This window comes from Pteropus medius, unplaced genomic scaffold (genome assembly GCF_902729225.1).
Source record: "Pteropus medius unplaced genomic scaffold, Ma_sr-lr_union100, whole genome shotgun sequence".
NCBI lineage: Eukaryota > Metazoa > Chordata > Mammalia > Chiroptera > Pteropodidae > Pteropus > Pteropus medius.
In genome coordinates, this window is record NW_024344378.1 from 46676042 (window position 1) to 46699814 (window position 23773).

At 35.0% G+C, this 23773-nt stretch overlaps 1 protein-coding gene across 2 annotated transcripts in view; it reads right to left on the bottom strand.

Annotated features, from left to right (window-relative positions):
* Positions 1–22367, bottom strand: part of P4HA1 (prolyl 4-hydroxylase subunit alpha 1) — a 67951-nt gene extending 45584 nt beyond the window's left edge. For both annotated transcript variants that reach the window (XM_039872092.1, XM_039872093.1), the window contains exons 1-5: positions 22212–22367; positions 7515–7623; positions 6299–6395; positions 5613–5764; positions 3358–3495 (exon numbers count right to left, since the gene is read on the bottom strand). In XM_039872092.1, the coding sequence (XP_039728026.1) occupies positions 3358–3495; positions 5613–5764; positions 6299–6395; positions 7515–7590 (463 nt within the window). In that variant the 5' untranslated portion in view covers positions 7591–7623; positions 22212–22367. The remainder of the gene's footprint in view (positions 1–3357; positions 3496–5612; positions 5765–6298; positions 6396–7514; positions 7624–22211) is intronic.
* Positions 22368–23773: the final 1406 nt, after the last annotated feature.

The following is a 23773-nucleotide window of genomic DNA, read 5'->3' on the forward strand; positions in this document are numbered from 1 at the left end:
AACCAAAAGTTGGTTCTTTGAAAATATCAACAAAATTGGCAATCTTTTACTTAATCAACTAAGAAAAAAGATTCAAATTACTAAAATCTGAAATCAAAGTGTGGACATTACTACCAATTCTACAAAAATACAAAAAGATTATATGACAGTACTATGAAAAATTGTACACCAACAAACTGGATAACCTTAACAAAATGGACAAATTTCTTGAAACACAAAACCTATCAAGACTGAGAAAGACAGAGAAAATCTGAATAGACCCATAACCACTAAGGAGACTGAATTGGTAACTAAAAGTGTCCAAAGAAATGCCCTGGATCTGGTGGTTTCACTGGAGAACTCTACTGAACATTTAAAGAACACACACCAATCCTTCTCAAACTTTTCCAAAAAAATTGAAAAGAGAATACTTCCTATCTCATTCTATGAAGCCAGCATTACCATTATACCAAAGTCAGGCAAAGACACTACAAGAAAACTACAGACCAATATGTCTTATGAATATTGATGCAAAAATCCTCAACAAAATACTAGCTGACAGAATTCAGCAGCCTATTAAAAGGATGACCAAGTGGGATTTACTCCTGGGATGCAAGGATGTTTCAACATAGGAAAACGTATTATTGCAATACCACATTAACAGAATAAAGGGGAAAAAAAACTACAGGATCAATGTAGAAAAAGCATCTGACAAAATTCAACACTCTTTCAGGATTAAAAAAAAAAAAAACTCAACAAACTAGGAATAGAAGGAAATTACTTTAACATAATAAGACATATCTAGATGAAAAACCCACAGCAAATATACTCAATGGTGAAAGACTGAAAACTTTTCCTTGAGATCAAGAACAAGGATGCCCACTTTTGCCACTTGTATTCAATTTAGTACTGGAAGTTCTAACCAGAGCAATTAGGTAAGAAAAAGCAATTAAAGGTATTCGAACTGGAAAGGAAGAAGTAAAATGATCTCCGTTCACAGATGATATTATCTTAAATGTAGAAATCCCTAAATATTCCACCAAAAAACTGTTAAGAGTTAATAAATTCAGCAAAGCAGTAGGACACAGTCAACACACAAAAATAAATCACTTACATTTCTGTATATTAGCACTTTACAATCTGAAAATTACTAAAACAATTCCAAAAACAAAATTTTCAAAAATTAACCTAATCGAGATGAAAGAAGTACAATGAAAAATACAAAACACTGCTGAAAGAAATTAAAGACATAAATAGAAACACATCCATGTTTATGGATTAGAAGACTCATATTATTAAGATGTCAATACTACTACCTAAGGCAATCTACAGATTCAATACAATCAATCCCCATCAAAATCCCAATGACAGTTTTTGCAGTAACAGAAAAACCCATCCTAAAACTCATATGGAATTTCAAGGGACCCCAAATAGCCAAAACAATCTTGAAAAAAAACAAAACTGGAGAATTCATACTTCCTGACTTCAAAACTTAATACAAAGCTACAGTCATCAAAACAAGGTGGTACTAGCATAAAGACAAACATACAGACCAATGGAATAGAAGGGTCCAGAAATAAACCCTCTCACATATGGTCGAATGAATTTTGACAAGGGTGCTAACACCACTCAATGGAGGAAAGGACAGTCTTTTCAACAAATGGTGCTGGGAAAACTGAATGTCCCACATACATAAAGAATGAAGCTGAATGCTTACATAACACCATGTATAAAAATTAACTCAAAATGGAGCAAGGACCAAAGTATAAGATTTAAAACTATAAAACTTTTAGAAGAAAACACAGGACAAAAGCTTCGTGACATTGGATTAGGCAATGATTCCTTGTATATGACCCTAAGGGCAAAGGCAATAAAAAATAAAATTGGGCTTCATGAAAATTTTATAATTTTGTTCATAGAAAGTATCAACAGAGTAAAAAGGCAACCCACAGAATGGGAGAAAATATTTCTAGATCACATATCTCCTAAGGGATTAATATCCAGAATGTGTAGAGAACACCTAAAATTCAACAACAAAAAACAAACAACACAATTAAAAAATGGGCAAAGAGCTTGAACAGACATTTCTCCAAAGATGTACAGATGAGTGCTAAGCACATGAGAAGATGCTCAACATCACTGATAATTAGGGAAATGCAAAACTATAATGACATAATATCTCACATCTAATATGATGGCTACCATGAAAAAGAAAAGAGAAAGTAAGTGTTGACAAGGATGTGGAGAAATTGGAACCCTTGTACACTGTTGGCAGGAATGTAAAGTGGTATATCTACTATGGAAAATAGTATGGCAGTGCCTCAAAAACTTAAAAATAGAATTACCATATGATCCAGCAATTCTACTTCTGGGTATGTACTCAAAGAATCGAAGGCAGGGTCCTGAAGAGGTATTTGCACACCCATAACCATCGCAGCATTATTCACAATAGCCAAGATGTGGAAACAACCCAAGTGACCACTGATAGATGAATAGATAAGCAAAATGTGGTATATACATATGCTAGTTTAGATTTTAAAAGGAAGGAAATTCTGACACACACTACAACATGGATGACTCTTGAGGACATTATGCTAAGTGAAATAAGACAGTCGCAAAAAGATAAATACTGTATGATTCCACTTATATGAGGTACTTAGAGTAGTCAAAATCATAAAGACAGAAAATAGAATGATGGTTGCCAGAGGCTGGGGAAAGTAGGAAATGGGAGTTACTGTTTAATGGGTATAAAGTTTGTTTCACAAGATAAAAAAGCTATTGAGATGGATAGTGTGATGGTTGTTCAACGATGTGAATATACTTAATGCCACTAAACCGCACATTTAAAATTGGTTAAGATGGTAAATTTTATGTTTTTGTATAATAAAACAATTTTAAAGCAAATTATCATAACACTTATCTGTAACTTAAAAAAAAAAGTTCTGTCAAAAATAGGTCAGAAAGCAGGATGTTCCACACTGCAAAACACTTTAAAAATCTGTGCATACACAACAGGTCTTGGTTTTTAAATTACTGAACATATAACTTTGATTATTCCTTATAACATCACATAGAAACATTGGGTATTCTAAAGAAAAACGTAAAGAAAAACAATTTAGAAAATGTTTCTTTTTCTTACACGCTAAAATTTCCTACTTAAGGTTAGTCCCTATAAGTATAAGCTTTCACTGTAATACGCTAGAAGCTTATCCACACTATTAAACCCTAGAGAAAGGGAGGGCTGTTTTGTCCTCAAACTAAAGTAAAAAAATCTTAAATGAAATACAAAAATCTTTTTTTACATTAACATTGATTGTCCTAACGGGCTGAACTGAGAAGCCAGGGGATAGGTGTTTTATAGACTAGAAGAATTCTTACCTGGAAGATTACCCTTTGAGATGGTATCTGTATCCAGATTATAGGTGTCCTGGAGACGCAACAGAGCTTTCGCTGCCCCAACCTGATCTTCATCATTAGGGAAGTACTGTCTCTGAATGGTTAGGTTAGAGATAAAGCCTTGAAATAGGAGGGAGAAAAAAAAGAAGACTCTAGAACCTCACAGACTTCCAATTTCCAATACGGTCTTTACAAAGACTATTCAAAATTGATTTTATCCTAATTTCCCCCCATACCACATTTCACATGTTCAGTGGAAAAATATTAAATACACTGAATGAAACTTATATCTCTAACTTTGCTTAACCTGAGATCACTGCATACATATCTGTATGTATTAATAGATAAACTCACATAATTGAGTTTTTAGTTACACAACATAGCCTCCACTAAGCATGAAAAATGAACAGATTTATAGATTTGAAAATGACATTCACTGGCAACCAATTATACTTTCAGATAACAGATGGTATGTAAAATGTATGCTATTAAATAAAGTTCTGTTTTCTTCTTCCATGCCACACATTAATTAGTATGTAATCATATAAAGTTTGGTGGAATTCTTCAAGGGGAGAAAGAGATATTAATTATATATTTAAGATCATCAGATAAGCTAGTTTATTGAAATATATTTAGATCTGCTTATTATTAAATATAGTTTTCATTGATCAAGATTTGCTCTACATAAAACCTAATCTTAATTTTAAGTTTTTATATAAAATATAGCAAAAATCAAACTAACAAACTAATTATTGGTAACTATATTACCCTTAAGGAGAAAAGATGCCAAATACTCCTTAAAGCTTAAGTAATCAAAACAACAAAAAAAAAGATTGAAAAAATTTTAATATGTATCATCATTTGCAAATAAAAGGTATGAGATGACTTCCCTCCCCTCTCATTTTCTTATCAACTATCTGTATTTTGATCAGCAAAGAGGCCAGGCATTTTTATGTTAATGAAAATGTACAAATGAAAACTTGCTGGAAGAGGGCTAAAGTTCCTATCAAGCATATTTTCTTAGTTTTAATAATACCAACTCTCAGTCTCAATATCCACATGGAATTTTACAAGCAAGTTTTCCAAGTTTTATAGATTATATTGTTTTTTATGCCCCAAAACAAAAGTCCAAGAAATTGCTTAAGTCTCCTCTAATAAAAGAAAAAAATATATAGCATTCTGGATGACTACCACAAATTAAAATGTCAAAGTCTCAAGGTTTACCTGTAGAAGAACTTAGGTCATTTGGTCATTACTTGAGAATTTATAAATAAATAAATAGATAGACAGATAGATAGATGTGTGTGTGGGTGTGGGTGTGTGTGTATGTAAATCCACACATACATGACCTTAAAATTGCTCTCATAGTGTTATATAAGAAAGCAAATAATCTCTATTTCCCCCTCATCATGAAGAAATATTCATAGTGCTTGCCTTAATTTCTTTTTTAGGTTTCCTGTCCTACGGAAAATAGTTTACTGCTCACAAAAACTGTAAGCACCCTTGGAGTAGTTTATCTACACAGCTAGCTCAATTCTCCTTCTCTCCCTCTCGCTCTCTCTCTTTTTTTGCCACCTTTAGTAATTCAACAAATATGTGCCTCTTCTATGTATTAAGCACAATCCCTTTACTCTAGACTTAGTGTTCTCTGTGTTACTAAAATATCTTAAACACTTAAATACTCCAACTACAACTTATTGTTTCAATTAGAAAGACATTCATTATCACTGTTTGCAACCCCAGTTTTAAAATTTATTGTCTACATTAAGTAAAACAATCCTAAGTTTCAAAATACTATATATATAACACCTCTAACACTGTTTCCTTACAGTGGAATGCATGTGTTGATTAGGATAAAATTTATCCATAAATTTTTAAAGTCTGAAGGTAATCCTAAAATGAAAATGACTACCCTCAGCAATAAAGCTATATGCCAAATAATCAAGTCTCTTTTGTAGACTTCAAAGCAAAACACACCTGTATTAGTCACCAATTGCAGAAATTATTTTTTGACAGTTTTATTTTTATTTTTTTGTTTCCAGTTTTTATTCACCTTTCTTTTTAAATCAAGGAATTTGAAATCTAGAATAAAAGAATTCTGATCAAACAAAACAAACCCCAGCAATAATTCATTTGATATTCTGGGAACTGAATTTATGACTACTTCTGGCATTTCTACAGGTGGTAGCAATACTGCTTTACTTTTTCTGGCTCATCAGCCTTACCATCTGACTTACCATCTGACATATCCTTAAGGACCAGATTTTCCAACTCACTCCACTCAGTGTTCAGACGTTTCATTAATTTGAATGCATTTACAGGGTGCCCAACAAATCCTTCTGGATCTTTTGTTGCTGTGCTGGTTAGCCGATCTAACTTCTCTGCCCATCTATACATATATAAATGGAGTATACATACACTTAATAATGAAAAACACAATTTAGTAAACCAGCTAAAAAAAAAATAACCATTTAGAGATTTTTGATTTAAAACTATATCTAAAAATTCTTTTTAAAAGTAAAATTATAAAGGTTTCTTTTTTTTCCAGCTTTATTGAAATAGACAATTAGTTGCTTGTTTTTACATTATACAATTCAATGAGGTTAATATCCAAAATATGTAAATAGCTCACACAACTCAACACCAAAAAAAAAAAAAACAATCCAATTAAAATCTGAGCAAAAAGCCTGAAGTGACACTTCTTCCAAGAAGATATACATGGCCAATAGATACATGAAAAGATGCATAATTTCACTAGCTATTAGGGAAATGCAAATCAAAATCACAATGAGATACCACCTCATACCTATTAGAATGGCTATTATCAACAGATGGCTTTCATTTTCATTCAATGTTTTAGCTCTAGAAAAAAATAGCCAGGTGGATAGAGTCAGAGTCATTATAAGTAAAACGCTTTGCTTACTTTTTTATTTGTTCTAATTTGTCTTCTTCTGCCTTAATATAATCTTTCAGGGAAGTCACCAGATCTTTTTCTGTATGGATCAAATCAGTCATCTGACCTAGAAGGAAGAGAAAGGAAGAAGGTTATCAAATACTCATATTCATCAACACAAATATTTTAAAATAACCTAAGAATAATCAAGAATGCTTCATTCTATGAGAGGATTTAACTGGCATGAATCAGGTATGTTGGAGACAGCATTTCTTTTTCCTTTTTCTTTTTGAACCAGATAAATAAAAATAAAATCAAAAACTTTTCTAATCATGTGTTACAATTCTAATTTTCAAGCTATTTAGTTTCACAAATTTGGACCATATAGGCAAATTGCCTTTTCATCTAAGAATAAAACAATACTACTTTCCAAGGATCAATATTTCTTCTTCCACAACTCCCCTCACCTTTTTTCTTTTGAGGCTAATTAGAATTATATTTTTATTCCACAAATAAAAACCACAGTAACAAAAGTTATTTTTCACAGTTGAAATTAAAATAATTCATATTTAGTTATTTATAATGGGATGAGAGGACTTATTTTCTATTCCAAAATTAGGTGTCACAAATATATATTTGTTTTAATTGGCTCTACAATCACACAAGGGTAAAGCTGATCAATAAGATGAAGGAAAACATCTCATTTAAGACACTATGCATGTGGAAAAATATAAAGAGATACACATTGAACCATGAGGAATATTTCAGGGAGAAAGAAGACAAGTGGAGGTCTTACATTCTATGTACTTCTGTTTTTTTCCCCCCTTTACATAATATGCTATTTTTGCAACAATTTTACAGATTTTTTAGAAATTATGATGTAGGAAAAAAATGTATTCACAGTAGATCCTTAAATGGAAAAAGGAAGATCTGAAATAACACACAGTATATTATTTGTACGTCTGTGCATAAAAAAAGTGTAAGCATTAAATTTTTTGCTGAGTGGAGCCATTAACAGAGAATTTTCTTTGATATGCTTTCCTAAATTTTCATACGTTTCTAACCTGTAAATGTCTTGCTTTTGTAATAAGAAAAAAAATCAATTTAAAGAAAAACAAAATTGAATTTTAAAAAGAGAGCATCTTTTAGAGAATACGGTATATTTGTTTTTACTGATTTAAAACACTAAAAACTGGAAAATTTTAAATGTAAAAATGATATAAACTGAAAAGGAGTTAAGACTTACCAATTGAAGTAAAAAAGCCTGGATGGGCCAAAGAATGGGGAAGTAGAATCCCTACAATTAAAATACACCGCATCATCTTGGAAGACTTAAATTTTACAGGTTCACACACCTACAAGAGAAATATGGCCATTACAAAAAAAAGAAAAAAAGAAAAAGTTCCTTAATCTATTTTTCTTATACACAAAATTTAAAGGCAGACCCCCAAGGTTGCCCATGGGACTGCTGTTAATTCTTGTAAATAGATTTAATAATTTAATAAGAGCTACTATCTTATTTTTCATATAATTAAAGTACGGCTTGGTACATGTTTAAAAAATACATGTTTGTTATCACCTAGTAATTTATGATTAAAAATTCAATGTGAGGTTATTTTCTCCTTAATTACTACTACAATTAGAGTAACTAGATAGTAGTACCACTTTCATACAGCCTGAAAAATATTCTGTGATCTAGATCTAAACCATTGATTTCCCATAAAAATGTACCACTTTATTAAAGTAACTTAAATATTACCAAAATACATTCTAAAATGTTAGAATGTTTTAAAAAGAATAAAAAGTTTCAGAGCTTTCTGATTAATCTTTTAAATTCCTACTTGCTCCATCCCTATATGCCTTTATATTTTAAAACAAGTTCAATTAAAAGTTGTAGATTTGGGGGTGATGAAAATTTTTAAAATTGGTGACTGATGGTTGAAGAACACTGAAAGTGCTAAAAACACTGAATCATGAACATTAAGTGGGTGAATTGTATAGTACATGAATTATATCTCAATAAAACTGTTATTTTTAAAAGCTGTATAGAATCCAAAAAGAATAAACAGTCCTGTCGATTTAAGATAGTTTCTCTCAAAACAAACAAACAAACAAACAAACAAAACACCTAGCATTAAGTTTCTTTGTAAAAAAAAACTGTGTTCCATGTAAAAAAAAAAATCCTTAGCCTACTACATTGCTGTGGCATTTTTTTTTTTTTAACCTGGCAGCAAAGCCCTTCTTTTTCCTTTGTCTCTGGTAGTGTTGTCTTTTTCTAGAATAGATTCTTCATGGCAGATGCAGATATCAACTAACTAGCAGAAAGATTTTACCTTGCTTTACCAAATGCCCTTCTAGCACTCCTCTTGCTCCTTCTCCATCGCATACATGGACTTTTAAGCCCTTCATATTACCTTACAGGAGAATAAGTTACCATTAAAGTGCCATTTGCCCCAATGACAGGTTCTCACTGGCTACTGTTTTGTCACCCTATTCCTCATTGTGCAGGCACCTCTGACTCTTCTCAAATGACTTCACCTAAACCAGCAGGTTCAAGTCCACATTGGAAAGCTCCCTATTCTGCAAAAAAAATAAAAATAAAAAATAACCCCACTTTCCTAACTTGAATCTCAATAAAAATAGATCACCATAGAAACTAACAGTCTGGAAGTACTTTTAAGTCTCCTCCCTCAAGTTTGCTGCAAACTTCCAGATACTTCCAGAACCACACAGTAGTAAAATACACTGCTCTCTTGGCTGCTTTACAGTAACTCTGGGAAGGCTTCTAGAATGTAGCAGATGCAGACACTTCCTCTCCTGGGCTCCTGCCAAAGCACAAGACTTTTTCAAAATCCTGCACTGTCTGAATAGTCTAGAATCTTCTCACTGTTTAAATGAGTTTCTGCCATAATTTTCTTCAGAAAATACAAATGTCTCTGCTGTTCTAACAGAAGGCTAACCAGAAATGTTGTCTAAATATTTAACTCTGATGAGAAAGTTTATAGATTGTTAAGAGGTTATCATTTTTAAATTGCTAAATATATTGTCACTAAAGTTTCTTAGCCATCTTTAATCATCTTAAACCTTACAATGAATCAAGAATCATTAGCCTACAGAAATTACTAAAAAGCTTGAAAATTGCATTTTAAGAATGATAGAGCTTATATAAAAATTCAAAGCATTAATCAAATGAAGAATATACCTTCACCTTACATCATGCTGCAAAATAAATTCTATATGAATTAAGGAGTTATAATCAACAAAAAATGGCAAAAGAAAAGTTATTGGATCTCTCAAATGACAGAATGTCTAAGCTTAAAAATGATGAAACAACCTATTGAAAGCCAGATGGAAATTAAATACACAAAATAATTTAGCTTTATACATATCAAAAAACAAACTACGAACTAGGAAACTAAAGAAAATAAAGCTCTATGGGTGGTGAACACACAATGTGAAATATATATGACTTATTACTGAATTGTACACTTGAAACTTATTGGATTTAGTTAACCAATGTCACCATAACAAATTAATTTAAAAAAAGAAAATAAAGCTCATTTAAAGAACTCATACAAATCAATAAGAAAACCACTAAGATGTTAATAGATAAGTGAATTAAGAATGCAGAAAGTCACAATAGAGGAACTATAAAACAGATAACCAAAAAAGCTCACTTATTAGTAATCATGGACACAAAAAATTCAAAAAATCTGAGATAGCTTTTTGTCCGTCAAATGAACAATTTAACAAATTAACAATTAAAAATATCTAATGCTGGTGCTATATGTCAAGAAACTTAAAAGGAACATATCTTTTAATTTGTGAATTTAAATGAAAAAACAAGGTTTGAAAATTAACATCAACTCTCATTCATTGCTAGTGGAAATGCAAAATGGTACAGACATTTGGAAAAGTTTGAAGGTTACCTAAAAAATTAAAGATATTACCATAAGATCTAGCAATCATGGTCCTTGGTATTTACCCAAAAGAGTTGAAAACTATGTCCACACAAAAACCTGCAGGCAGATATCTATAGTAGCTTTATTCATAATAACCAAAACTTGGAAGCAACCAAAATGTCCTTCAGCAGGTGAATGGTTGAACTGTAGTACACCCAGACAATGGAATACTACTCAATGCTAAGAAGAAATGAGCTATAACTCCATGAAAAGACATGGAAGAATCTTAAACACATATTTGGTGAAAGAAGCCAATCTGAAAGGCCATCCACTGTATGAGTCCAAGTATATGACATTCTGGAAAAGACAAAACTATGAAGACAGTAAAGATCACTGTTGGAGGGTGTGCACAGATGGAACAGAGAGGATTTTTAGGGCAGTGAAAATATTCTGTATGATATTATAATGATAAATACATGTAATTATACATTTGTGCAAACCCACAAACCTAGAGTGAATCAGTAATGTAAACTATGGTCTCTGGACGATTATGATGTTTCAGTGCAGATTCATCAGTTGCAACAAATGTGCCACTCTGGTGGGGGATGTTGAGGCTATGTATGTTGTGGCAGGGGGCAGGGAGTATATGGGAAATCTCTGTACCATCTTCTCCATTTTGCTGTGAACCTGAAACTGCTCTAAAAAAATAAAGTCTTCAAAAAAATAAACATCATACAACCCTGGCGGAATCTGTATTGAATGAGATTACGTTTCCACTACTCTGACAGAAAGTTATAAATACTGATCAAAACAAATTTTAAAAATTAACATAATACGATCATAACTATGCAAGAAAATATGCAGAGGAAATTTACCAAAATGTAGTTGTCTGTGGACAGCAGAACACTAGGTGATTTTTCTCTATTTCTCTGCACTGTCCAATGTCCTAGGCTATACTAACTTTTAAAGTGACAAAAAATTAACTCTACAAAATAATAAACCTAAAATATCAACTCCCATATTTGGCACCCCAAGCCTTTAATGAAGTGGTTAATTACTCTCTGACACAAAAAGTAGTTTAAAATACTACACGTTTGAATATATTGCATTTTCTAACTCTATAAGCCTCCAGATTTTTCTCTGCTTGAAAGACAGTTAAGCTTATCTGAAAGCAACCCAGATATCAAGTAGTGAACTACACTGTCAAAACAGCACACTTTTCTATTCTCCTTCCTCCCAGAGAGACACATGTTCCAGGCTAATCTAGTCATTGACGCTCATTCCCATGAACGTGATGCTTAAGGGTTAAGACTTGTGAAACAGTAAAAAGCAGCTCTTACTACAGTTGCTTAGTCCAGAGGATATGAATTGGGAACTGCCTGTGACCATCCTTCCCACTTGTCAAGGATACATAAGTACCCAATCTATAAAAAGGAAAGTCATGTGGAGACAAGCAGTTAAAGGCTCCTCAGTCCTGATTCTTCTAATTATTGCTTTGAATCTGTGAGTTAACCCACTAATTTCCAACCCAGCTAAGGGAACCTGTAAATTCTCTTTTTCTTAAGCTAGTTCAAGTTGGATTTCTGTCACTTGCAATAGAAAGTTCAGTCCCATACAGCATTACTCCAAACTACCATGCCAAGCTGAGCTAGTTAATAAAAATAAACACAGCCCTGTATAGAGCAGTGATTCTCAAACTTCAGCTCTTTTGGAATCATCTAAAGGTCTGATGTATCTAGGTAATTCATCCAAGTTCTCAGATGATGCTGATACTGCTGGTCTGGGGATCAAACTTTGGGAACCGCTGGATAAAAACATCGCTGAAAATCACACAAAAGGTGCTCTCTGCCTTTAAAAGAGATTTAACTTCAACTTATCTTTTGAAAAATATCATTGAATTTCTAATCACTCTCGGGAATGGTTCCTCTAATCTGTTTGAATACTACGTCTCATCTACATTCTTTCAGAAACCTTAAAGGACACATATATGACATGACAGAAGAGGCAAGTATATCAATCACAGGTTTTTAAAGCATTATGGTTTCCTTACTAATAAAGTCTCACTTCCACTTATTTCCAGCTTTGTTTGATTAGCAGCTTTCAAAGCAAATCATATTTATAAGCATCTATGAGTCAAGCATCCCAGACATTAGGGTTTTATCAAAAATAGTAAGATATGAATGTCTCCTGTTCTAAATCCTCGAACAAGCTTAAAATAGAATTTAAATGGGTTTAAGACGATGCAATCTCTTTTAAAAGTAAATCTCAGCTCTCTGAGAAGACTTTTGACTGAAAATGTGAAAGAGGGAAAGGGAGAAAAGAGGGAGAGAGGGGGAAAGGAGAGGGAGGGAGGAAAGAGAAGAGGAAAGAAAAGAAAGCCAGAGTCAAAGATACAGAGATTAATTTGTATTGGAATAAAATTTAGTGCTAAAACAGTATGGATAAATTACTGATTAATATTTGGTTCTTAGTTGGCTAGTAGGTTTGTGTTTATTATCTAATTTTTATAACATACATGTATATTATAGATGTTTGATATGCATGAATATTATTTTTTAAAAACTATAAGGAAAAAAAACAGTATGGAAGACATCTTCCTGGGAAACATATTCTCAGGTAGGCCTGGATAAAAATAAATTGCAAAGCATATTATTTATCTAAAACTTTTCTTCTTCTAGGAAAGTCCAGCCCATACATTCACAGGTCAATAAAACCTGGGAAAAGATTTTAAAATAGTTCTATTGCATTGTAAATATTTACAACTTTGAGATATCAGAATTCATTGAATTGAATTCAGTGAATTACTAGAACAGGGCATCTGGCAAATAATTCCATTACCCTTTCATTATGACATTTTTCTTCCAAGAAAAAAATTGCAACATTTTTAAAAGTTTGTCTTTCTCAGACAAATCATTCGAAAATTAATATGGCATACTAAAGAATGCATGATATTCTAAACTTTCTCTGACACTAAAAATTTTCCACAGGGCTCCTTCTAACAGTCTCACTATGCCTTTCACAACTATTCCAAATCTTCTTTGAGAAAGCTCTAGCTTTATTATTCCTCATACAAATTCCATATTCAACTGTTGGCCCAGATGATACCTGTGTTAGACTTTTACTCTGTTTAACAATTTTTATGGTCAAAGCAAAAGACCAACACAAATTCAGCCTTCTAATTCAGGCCAATACAATTGCTATATATGAAGGCTTGGCATGTTTCTTCCATACAAGCAGATAGATATTCTAAGACAACTAAGAGTGATGACTAATAGACTAGTTATATTTCTGCTCTTCCCTATAATCACTCTGCAAATTGCCATGTTTTAACTTAATTCCATGAATTCCAGTCATACTTCTGCTCCCAGAGTGAGCTACATCTCTAGTAATCAATGGCCAACTTTTCTATCAAAAACTCAGAAATCAAACTATCAAAAACTAGCCCCTTTCTCTCAGCTTTCTGTACTGAGGAGTGAACCCAGTAATTGGCATAAATCCAACTGAACGACATTTCAAGATACAGTTGGAAAGAAGCTCTAAATCAAGATATTGCCCTTAACTGAAAGTGCTACACAGGTTGTCTTTGGGAGATTCTTCAAAAGTTCAAAGTCTTCCTTGTCAGAAAAAAGCAGAAGATTAAGATCATTTAAAAACACACACACCTCTGTTTTTGCCCATATGGCACCTCAACCACCCCTACTCTTTCTTCTGGAAACTGTCCCCTTCTGTTTTTTACTGCCCCATTCTATCTTTAATTCATCCCCATAATTTCAACAGTCAGGTTATATAGTGTGATATTTCTCCCTAACCAAATGGCTATTCAAAGTTCTTCACTGGGAATTTTGAAAATGAAACTGAGATAGAAATGACAGGTACTCTTTGAATGCCTGAACTACATAAAATAAAGGTTAGGAGAAGTTAGGGACCAAGTTTTGACATATTGGTCAAAAAGTGAATGAAGCTTATCTGGAAAGATTTTAAAAAGACAAGAGACTAAAGAAAACATTTGGATGTTCTAGTTATTCCTTAAGTCTAATCACACTCCTGACCTAAGCTGTTAAGGCAATACCCTATTCCCACAATACTTAAATAAATTCCACTATGTGCTAGCATGAATTAGGTGTCTGTTCAACCCAGAGTCCTAATTAATATACTTTCTCTCATCAAGCCTGTAGTTAACATTTCTGTAGGCAAAATAATAAAGAATTCTTATGTTGTTATTCCTCTCTTCCCCATCGCCAGAAATATTCTTCAATATTTTAATTTTTTTTTTTTTGCTTAATTGTTAGCCAATAAAAGCTACTTCTACATCACAGATACAGTTTAAGAATAAATGTGATTTTAATCCATTTTAAAAGATTTAAATTGGAATTTGGATACACACTGAAGTTAAACTTAATGTTTGAAGTTTCTGCTTCAACTAAGAAATTGAAGTTCCCATTGTACAATTCAATGAGCTGGGGTTTTTTTTTCAATTATAGTTGGCATACAATAATAGTTTCAGTGTACAGCACAGTGGTTAGAGATCTATTTACTCACAAAGTGATCACCCCACTAAATCTAGTACTCCTCTTCCCCCTTAAATGTTTATTACATTAACTATTTTCCTTATATCTTTATATCTCCATGTCTATTTTGTAACTATCCATTTGTATTTCTTAATTCCTTTTCCCTTTTTTGCCATTCCTCCCAAATCCCCTCCCATCTAGTAGCCCTCCAAATATTCTCTGTATCTAAGAGTTTGTTTTGTTGTTGTTATTTTGTTCTTTAGACTCCGCATGTATGTAAAATCATACAATATTTGTCTTCCTCTATTCATCCAGCGCAATACACTCTAGGTCCATCAAGGCAATATCTTTTTTCCATCCCCTTTCTTTTAGTCTATGTGTGTCTTTTATTCTGAAGTGACTCTCTTATAAGCAGCATATGTTAAGGGTCTTGTTTTCTTATCTATTCACCCACTCCATCTTTTGGTTGGAGCACTTAATTCTTTTCCATTTGAGGTACTTGTTGATAGGAATGTAGTTATTACCATTCTTTATTCCTGTTTTTGACAGGTATTTTTTCTTCTTAAAGAAGTCCCTCTAACATTTCCTGTAATACTGGCTTGGTATTGATAAATTCCTTTAGCTTGTTTTTGTCTGGGAAGTTCTTTATCTGTCCTTCTACTCTAAATGATAGCTTTGCAGGATAAAGTATTCTTGATTGTAGATCCTGGGTTTTCATCATGTTGAATATTTTGTCCCAAGCCCTTCTGTCCTGCATAGTTTCTTTTGTGAAATCAGCTGCCAGTCTTAAGGGTGTTCTCTTGTAGGTAACTAACTGCTTTTCTCTTGCTGCTTTTAAGATTCTCTCTTTGTATTTAACCTTTGGCATTTTATTATGATGTGTCTTGGTGTAGGCCTCTTTGGGTTCATATTTTTGGGGACTCTCTGAGCTTCCTGGGGTTGTATGTCTATTTCCTTTACCAGTTAGGGAAATTGTCCATCATTATTTCTTCAAACAGCTCTTCAATGTCTTGTTTTCCTTCAGGTACCCCTACGACACAGATATTTTTACATTTAATTGTATCCCATAAGCTCCTTAATTTAGTCTTGGCTTCTTTTCTCTTGTCATTCTAATTGAGTGTCCTTGGTTTCCCCATCCTCTACATTGGTGGTTCGATCCTCTTTATCCATTCTGTTTATTCCTTCTAATATCCTCTTAATCTCAGAATATGTGTTCTTCATTTCTGACTGGTTCTCTTTTATAATTTCCATTTCCGTTTTTATGTATTTTTTTTATCTTCTAGTTAAAGTTCTCACAGAATTCATCTACACTTCCCCTAAGTTCACTGAGCATCTTTATGACCAGTGTTTTGAACTCTGCATCTGTTAGATTACTTGACTCCATTATTCCAGGATTTCTGTTCTGTTTTCTCATACAGTTTCTGCTTGTCTTCCCATTTTGGCTGCCTTTCCATGTCTGTTTCTATGTACTAAGCAAAGCTCCTAATCATCCCAGTCTTATTAGCATAGCTTTGTGTAGTAGATGTCCAGTGGCACAGAGGAGTCCTGAGAGGAGTTCAGCTACAGGCTAAGTTTAGCCCCATCCTGTGCCCCTCTGGGCCTACCTGTTAAGATTCAGCAAGCAATCTACAGATGCTGTGCTTATAGTTGCCTCCAAAGGCCACACTAGAAACCGAGGCCAGCTGCCACCAGTTTGGCGCTACTCGGCAAGTGGCACAGGATTCACCAAGGACACGATGGATGTGGCTTGGGTGGGGCCACAAGTTGAAGGAGGCGGAGTTTCAGGGAATCCTCTGTGTGGAGCAATTTCTGTTATCCAGTTTGATGACATCTCAACTATGAGGGTGCTGCATCTGGACCCTGGGAGGCAGGGAGGGCTCAAAAGAGGAACAATGGATACCTCTGACACTTCTGCCTGGGAAAGAGCCTCAGCCCCTGCCCTCACTCAACAACTCGGTGTCTTCCCATAAGTTCGTAGTGTATCATTCCACGCCTCCGCCACCACCACTGTGCAGCCGACCAGGCACTGGTGCTCAGAGCGAGCAGGTCTATCATCGCAAAAGTCTGCTCACAAACACAGCTCCCTTAAGAGGTGTCTGCAGCAGCCGGCTGACACTGTTGTAGCCTCTGTCCCACTCAGCCACTCGGGACCGGGCAGACTCGTGTGTTTGCTCCCTAGTTGTAGTGCTTCTGTTCATTTAGATCTCAGGCGACTTTACTTGCTGTTTGCTCCATGTTTCTGTCACAACTCTGATTTGGTCGCAAGAGGGTTGAACAAAGCCTCTATCATCTACACTATTTTTCCCCCTCTGTTGTCTACTGATCATTTTTTGAAGGAATCAGATATGCAAACCAGTTAATAAATAATTAGTGTAAGATAAGTCTTGAGCCTACTTAAAACCAGTTAATCAACATATACTAAGTGCTCTATAATAAAACGTAGAAATTTATGCAATTGTCCTCTATTCTGTATGTTATTTCAAACACGAAATTATTGCTTCTTCCAGCACAATGTTCAGTATTTAATAACAGATGCTCAATAAATACTTAATGATCATAACAAAGAATCAAGGAAAATACCTACAGGATAATTTTTCTCATTTCTCTAAAACTAAACACTAGACTTTGTATACAAGTGCATCTTTTAACCAAAATTATTTTAAAATTTTAGAAAACAATTCATGGTTGACAGCTTGAGAAATTAAGAGAGCAACAGAATTAGGTACTGAGGTGAACACTCTTACAAATATATATTAAGAAAACAGATTAAAATAGACATCTGAAAATTTGTGATTAACATTTTACATTTTCCCATTTCTATTACTCTCCAGAAACCTTACAAAGACACCTCTCAAAATTTTAACAATATGCTTATAGAGTCTATTTCTGTTGTTGCTACAGACATGCATAGCAGGAGATACTGTTCTTCTATTTGATACTTCATTACAATGTTCAATGCCTTTTTATTTTATAGGTGTTGACCACTAATTCTTGAGTCTAACTGTAATTCCAAAATCAAACTAACTCTGATGCCTGGAATGAAAAACATCTAGAGAAACTAACTTTTGTTTAATACACACTCTGCACAGATGAGGGACAAATTCCCATATGTACCTACAGGACTTCCTAAATAGCATTCCTAATACAAAAGAAGTTATATATACTTTTAATCTCTGACCACAATTCATTCAGGGCAAGGCCCATTAGATCAGAGTAGAACACCTGAAACTGGCTTTAGCAGCCCTTCTCATCTTCCTAATATAAATTATAGCTCTGAGGCTCAGGTATACTATACATCAACTTGATCCTTCCCAAGGCTCTTTTGCAAAAATTCCATTTTTCTTAACCCTAGTCTCCTTCCTTCTCTTTCTAATCTTTAATATCCTCTTTTTTCCTAATGCCAGATTCAAAGTCATCAATTTGAGAAAAATATATACATAATAAAACCCATATACTAGACTAGGGGAAAATGAATTCATGGTTGCAGAGGATGTGAATCTAGATACCGGTTTCCATTCAGTTCTTATTCAGATTTAATATGAAGTAAAATGTTAGTAACATGCTTGCATACCATGTAACTTGCATGTCCTATTTCTCCTATGAAACATTTCTACCAGTCTTTTGATTCTACCATAGTCTACTGGGCATATTATAAATGCTTTCAAAATTTAATTGAGTGGAATCAGTAAGTTAATTACTACTAATCAAGAATCCTATGTTGTTTCAACTATACATGATGAAAACCTTTCTAATACATTGTTAATATGCTACTGATTTTTTTCCTTCCATTACCTCAGAGTCAGCCTGACCAATTATCAAAGATAAAGTATGAAGTATGAATCTGAAAACAGACAACCTGGGTCCAAGTCCCAGTTCTGCCACTTACTGTATTCTTAGGCAAATTAATTACTTGACTTCTCTGAGCCCCAACCTATTAACTCTTCATTTGTAAAATGAGGATAATATAAAACTATCTCAGAAAATTATTTTAAGGGTCAATTTATACAATATAAAAAACACCACCTTATAAATTATAAAGCCCTTTAGTTGTGATCAAGTAAATTAAAACATCTTTTTAGAGCCCAGCTCAATTTCCCTAAAAAATTCTTATGGGGGAAGAAAAAATTACTGATATAAGATTTTATTGCCATGTGTCTATTTTCCTAAAAAAAAATTCAGATAAAAAGAAAACTGGTTAAAGTTTACTATAGCCATATGGGTGAACAAAATAAACCACTAAACTACAGCCTTCTCTTTGCACTACTTATAATGGAGAAGCAGTTCAAATGCCCAACAAGAAAGGCTGAGTATATTAATCTGATGTTATAATATTACTATTTTAATTAAAAATATGTAAAGGACCAAAACATGGACATATTTATATGAGACACTAAACAGGAAGAGAAAGAAGTCCAAGATAATATTCACTGATGACAATTATGTTAGAAGCATGAATCTTTATCTATACTATATTTTTGCCAATATCAAACCAAATATAAAAATAGCCATACTGATCACCTAAAATATTCCCATCAGGAAAAGGAATATTTTTCATTATATCAAGTTCATTAAGGAGTAATCTTAATGAAGTCTTTTGAATTTCGTTAGTTTTTATTAAGGCACAATATTTGGCTAAAGGAAAACTAATGAGAGAATAGCTTCAAATTATACAAATAAATTTCACTGAATAGAAACACAAAGCTTTCACTAGTTTCACAAATACACATATATACTTCATTTGGCTTGTCTCATATATTTTTATATACACGCAGCCCATTATGATTTAATTATAAGATTCGAGATCTCACTATAAGAGCAATGGGGTCTGTGCAATTTATTTTTGTTTACCTTCAAGCATTTAGAGTAGAACCAAAAACATGTTATATGTAGGGGGTGACAGTGGGGAAGGGGCGATGGGGAGAAGGCCAATATGACATGATTGCCTAGACAATTTAGCAATTCAACAATTCTACTTCCAAACTATAAACTTTTGTTAAAACCCTTTCAACAAAAGTTTATTAGGGTCATCTATATACTCAAGTTCAATAAGACAAGCCCAGGCCAAATTTCAGAAATATTCAAGAAATACTACATCAAGATACCTAGATATCCTTAAAGAATAACTTTGTATCTCTTTTATTTTTTAGTTCTTATAATAAAGTTTATAGATGTGCTTCGGGGAGAGAGGAGAGTATCTGTAAATGGTATGTAAAATTCCATGTAGATGTGTGTAGGTATTTGCAATTTCTGACTCAGTGTCCACACCTTCTATCATATTCTCAATGGATTTCATGACCTCAAAAGAGGCTGAGAATTGCTACAATGTATTTCACAGGGTCCACTTTCCAAATCTAAGAGCAGTAATTATATCTCAGTTGATTATTAATTGCTAAGTAAAATAAGGCTTTCCACAAAAAAAATGAAGGCTCATAAGCTTTATGGCTGCATCCATAGAATAAAAGCAGAAGTTTGAACTTAATTACCCTAGGAAAGATACTGCTTGTCAGTATACAATCCACTCTATAGCATTAGAAAAAATTAACATCTCCTTACCAAAAAGCCAAGATTTGCCTCCAACAACCTAGACTACTTAGGTCATATAAACTATCTTTTTTCAATAATCATTTGCACTGTCTATATTTTTCTGCAATAATTAAAAGGTGTGTACAATTTTTCACCTATTTTACTACCTTAGTTATCAAGACACAAAATAGCCTATTAACTATCTGCTTACGAAAGTCCTAGTTTTCAGTACTTCGAAATAAAAATCATTGTAAGATATCAAAGGAAACAGCATTATCTACCTAAAGAAAAATAAAGTCGTTCTTTTCCTAGTTAGTCTATGTTAACTCTATAAGAAGCATTTGCCATAAGCTATCTAAAATAAGCAGGGCTTTAAGGAATGATGTCCTGAAACCAAAATTGACATAACTTTTAAATGCGAAACCTATGCTTCCCACAAAAAGAAAAAACTAAAATTTGATGTTCACATTTAAGATTCTGAAATTACACTTATGTTAAAAGCCAAAGTCAATGAAAAATCAAAGAAAGTCCAGTTAAGCTACGAATCGAGGCCAAACATATTCAAGGTTGTTCAGTTTCTGCTTCTTGAATATTTTCTGCTTAAGGTATCCATTTTCTCCATAGAAACTGACAGAAAAATCCCTTTGAAATGTTTTATAAATTAAATTCCAGTGTTCCTGCTATGCGGACTGAATATTTCATTTGATTATTTTAGGAAAAGACTAGCCTCATTCATAAGCTACGTCTAAACCTAAAAGGGGAAATGTTTCTTCTCAGAACCTTAAAAAAAAAAAAGATGAGCAAAAAAGTTCATGAAAGAACACTGCTGCCACGTCTTTTCCCCTCCCCCACTCACGTAGTGGCTACTTCATCCCTTTAGAGTGCATTCCAAGGGAAAGTCCAAGAGCCACAGCTCTCGGAGAAACCAGAAACAGTTAAGTTGAAATTGGCAAGCCTCTTTGGCCTTTTAGATCAATTCCTAAAAGGAGATCTAGCTTCTTTTCCATCCCTTTCTTAAAGCAAACAGTGCAAAAATTCCAGAGTCTTCTCCACTTTATCCGGAACGTATGTTTAGTGTGTAAAAACCGAATTGTATTTAATACATTCAATTATTTAAGAAAACAGTCTCGTATTTATGGTACCATTCTCCCCCTTAAGACGTAGATAGATCTGAGGGCCATTCACGTACTCCAACTCAAAGTTCTCACACAACCACGAAATTCGTTTTACTGACGTGGGCTTTAAAAGCAGCAAACTGCTGAGAGAAAGTGGGGGGAGGGAGAGAAGCTCATGTGCCTTTAAAAAAATTTATGTGGAAGAGGGAAGGAAGAAGACTATCTTGCCCAGTGACTGGGTGATCTGACAGCCGAGTTCCTCAACCAAACAGCCTGAAACTCGCCGCCCGAGGCTATATCTAGCAGCTCAAGCAGCACCGCTGCGCGCAACAGTTGAGTTAAGCCTGAACTTCTCTAGGTAGGTCCACTTCCCAGACCTGACGACTTTTGATAAGGTAAAACTGCCTAGAGAGCTTCAGCTGAGCTTTAAAATCCTCTCTCCATTACCATATACTAACCATCCGCTCCGCGGAAGCCAAAAACCCACACCCCGCACTCGCGTTCCCGTCAGCTGTGCAGGTATTGCGTGAGAGGAGCTCGGAAAAATCAACAGGGTGATTCCTCCCCGAGAAGGAATATTCAAGAAAGTCCTAGTCCCTAGGGCGGGGACTAAGGCTGCCGCAGCCCCAACAGCTGGGGGCGCCCACCACGGAGGAGGTGAGAAGGGGAGCATGGAGAGGGGCAGAGGGGCCTGTGGAGCCTGGGGTCAGGCGGCGCAGGGCGAGGGGCCGAGAGTCTAAAGAAGACACCGAGACTGCGGTGGTAAACTGGAGAACCCCCGCCCCCAAGCCATCCCACCACAGGGGGCAAGCACCGGACACCAGAGCCGTCCGAAAAGGACCATGGCTGCCCAAGGGCCTCAGCCTCAGTCCCCAAGATCTGGGAAGCGTCTCACCTGGGAACTGGGACGGGAGCGCGCGCTTCGGTCCTCCGTTGCCTGCACACGGGCAGGTTATCTACTCCCTTCCCTCAGCCCGCTGGCGGCGCAACTGGGCAGCAGAGGGAGCCAGTCAGCCCTTTTATAACCTCTAGGCCGCGACGGCAACGCCGGGTAGGAGGCGACTGCAGACCTCGCTACGTGAGCTCGATCACACCAGCGCCCGCCGACTGCGCAGGCGCAGGCTCGGGCCTCCCTCCTGTCCCACCCCCCGCCCACACCCGCGGCCCACACCCGTACGCCCCACGAGCTGGTGGAGTCCAAGGCGGGAGGAGGGGCTGGCAGGCGGGCCTGGGATGTGATGCGCCTGCGCCGTAGTTACCTCAGATTTGCCCAGCTCCTATTTATCTATCAGGTTTTTTAGCGCCTTAGTTTCAGGATCAGCCTCAGGCGTGAGCGGTGAAGCCACCAACAATGAAATATGTTAAATATGAGACGAGAAGTATGGTAGCGTAGAAAATAAAGCAGAAAAGAAGGCTCTGGTGAAAAATAAGTGCGTCCTGTCTTGGTATCTCAGCTGTCTTGACCCTGAGACTTGCGTTACTAACTTTTCCCGCTCTACTCGACTGTCGTGCTAATCTCGCTTTATCTCCTACCCTTTTACTTTATCAGTAGGTAATGGACTCTGTGCTCCAGAGACAGATTTTTCTGGGTTCAATTCCTGGCCCAGTCCCATATAACAGTTGGGCATTAACCTCTTTATATCGATTTCCTCATCTATAAAATGGTAATACCAGTATGCACCTGGGGATTACTGTGAAAATTAAACGAGATAATGTATGTAAAGCAGTAGCCAAATCTAGCACATAGAAAGGACTTGGTAAATATTAGATTGTGCTGTTGTAGTAAGACACCCAGTTGTTTTGGTCTTAGTCTAACATTTGCCTTAGTCATTATATTCCTAAAAGAAGAAAGCCTTACTATCAGGGAGCATATAATGAAGGAGATACTCTTCTCTTTTTCAGTGAAAGGGAAGAATGACTTTTCTAAGATTTGTTATTCATTGAAAATGTTTTCACAAGTTTTCCATGTATGCTAAAAAGCACAGTAATAACATTTGACTCTTACCTAGGAGATGGAGCTGATAGCACAGATATAGAAATAGAGGGTACTTTGGGAGCCCTAGGCAACCAGAAAGTAGATACAGTAGTCCCTCCTTAGCTAGGGTTTCGCTTTTCTGTGATTTCGGTGGTTTCAGTTACCTGTGGTCAACTGTAGTCTGAAAATATTAAATGGAAAATTTCAGAAATAAACAATAAACAAGTTATAAGTTTAAAATTGCATGCCTCTAGATGGTGTGATGAAATCTCATGCCATCCTGCCCAAGTCCAGGTCATGAAACATCCCTTTGTGTATATATCCATGCTGTATATGCTCCCTGCCTGTTAGTTACTCTGGGTTATCAGATCCACTGTCACAGTATCACAGTGCTTGTGTTTAAGTAAGCTTTTTTTTACTTCATGACCCCAAAGTGCAAGAGTAGTGATGCTGGAAATCCAGATATGCCAAAAAGAAGCCAT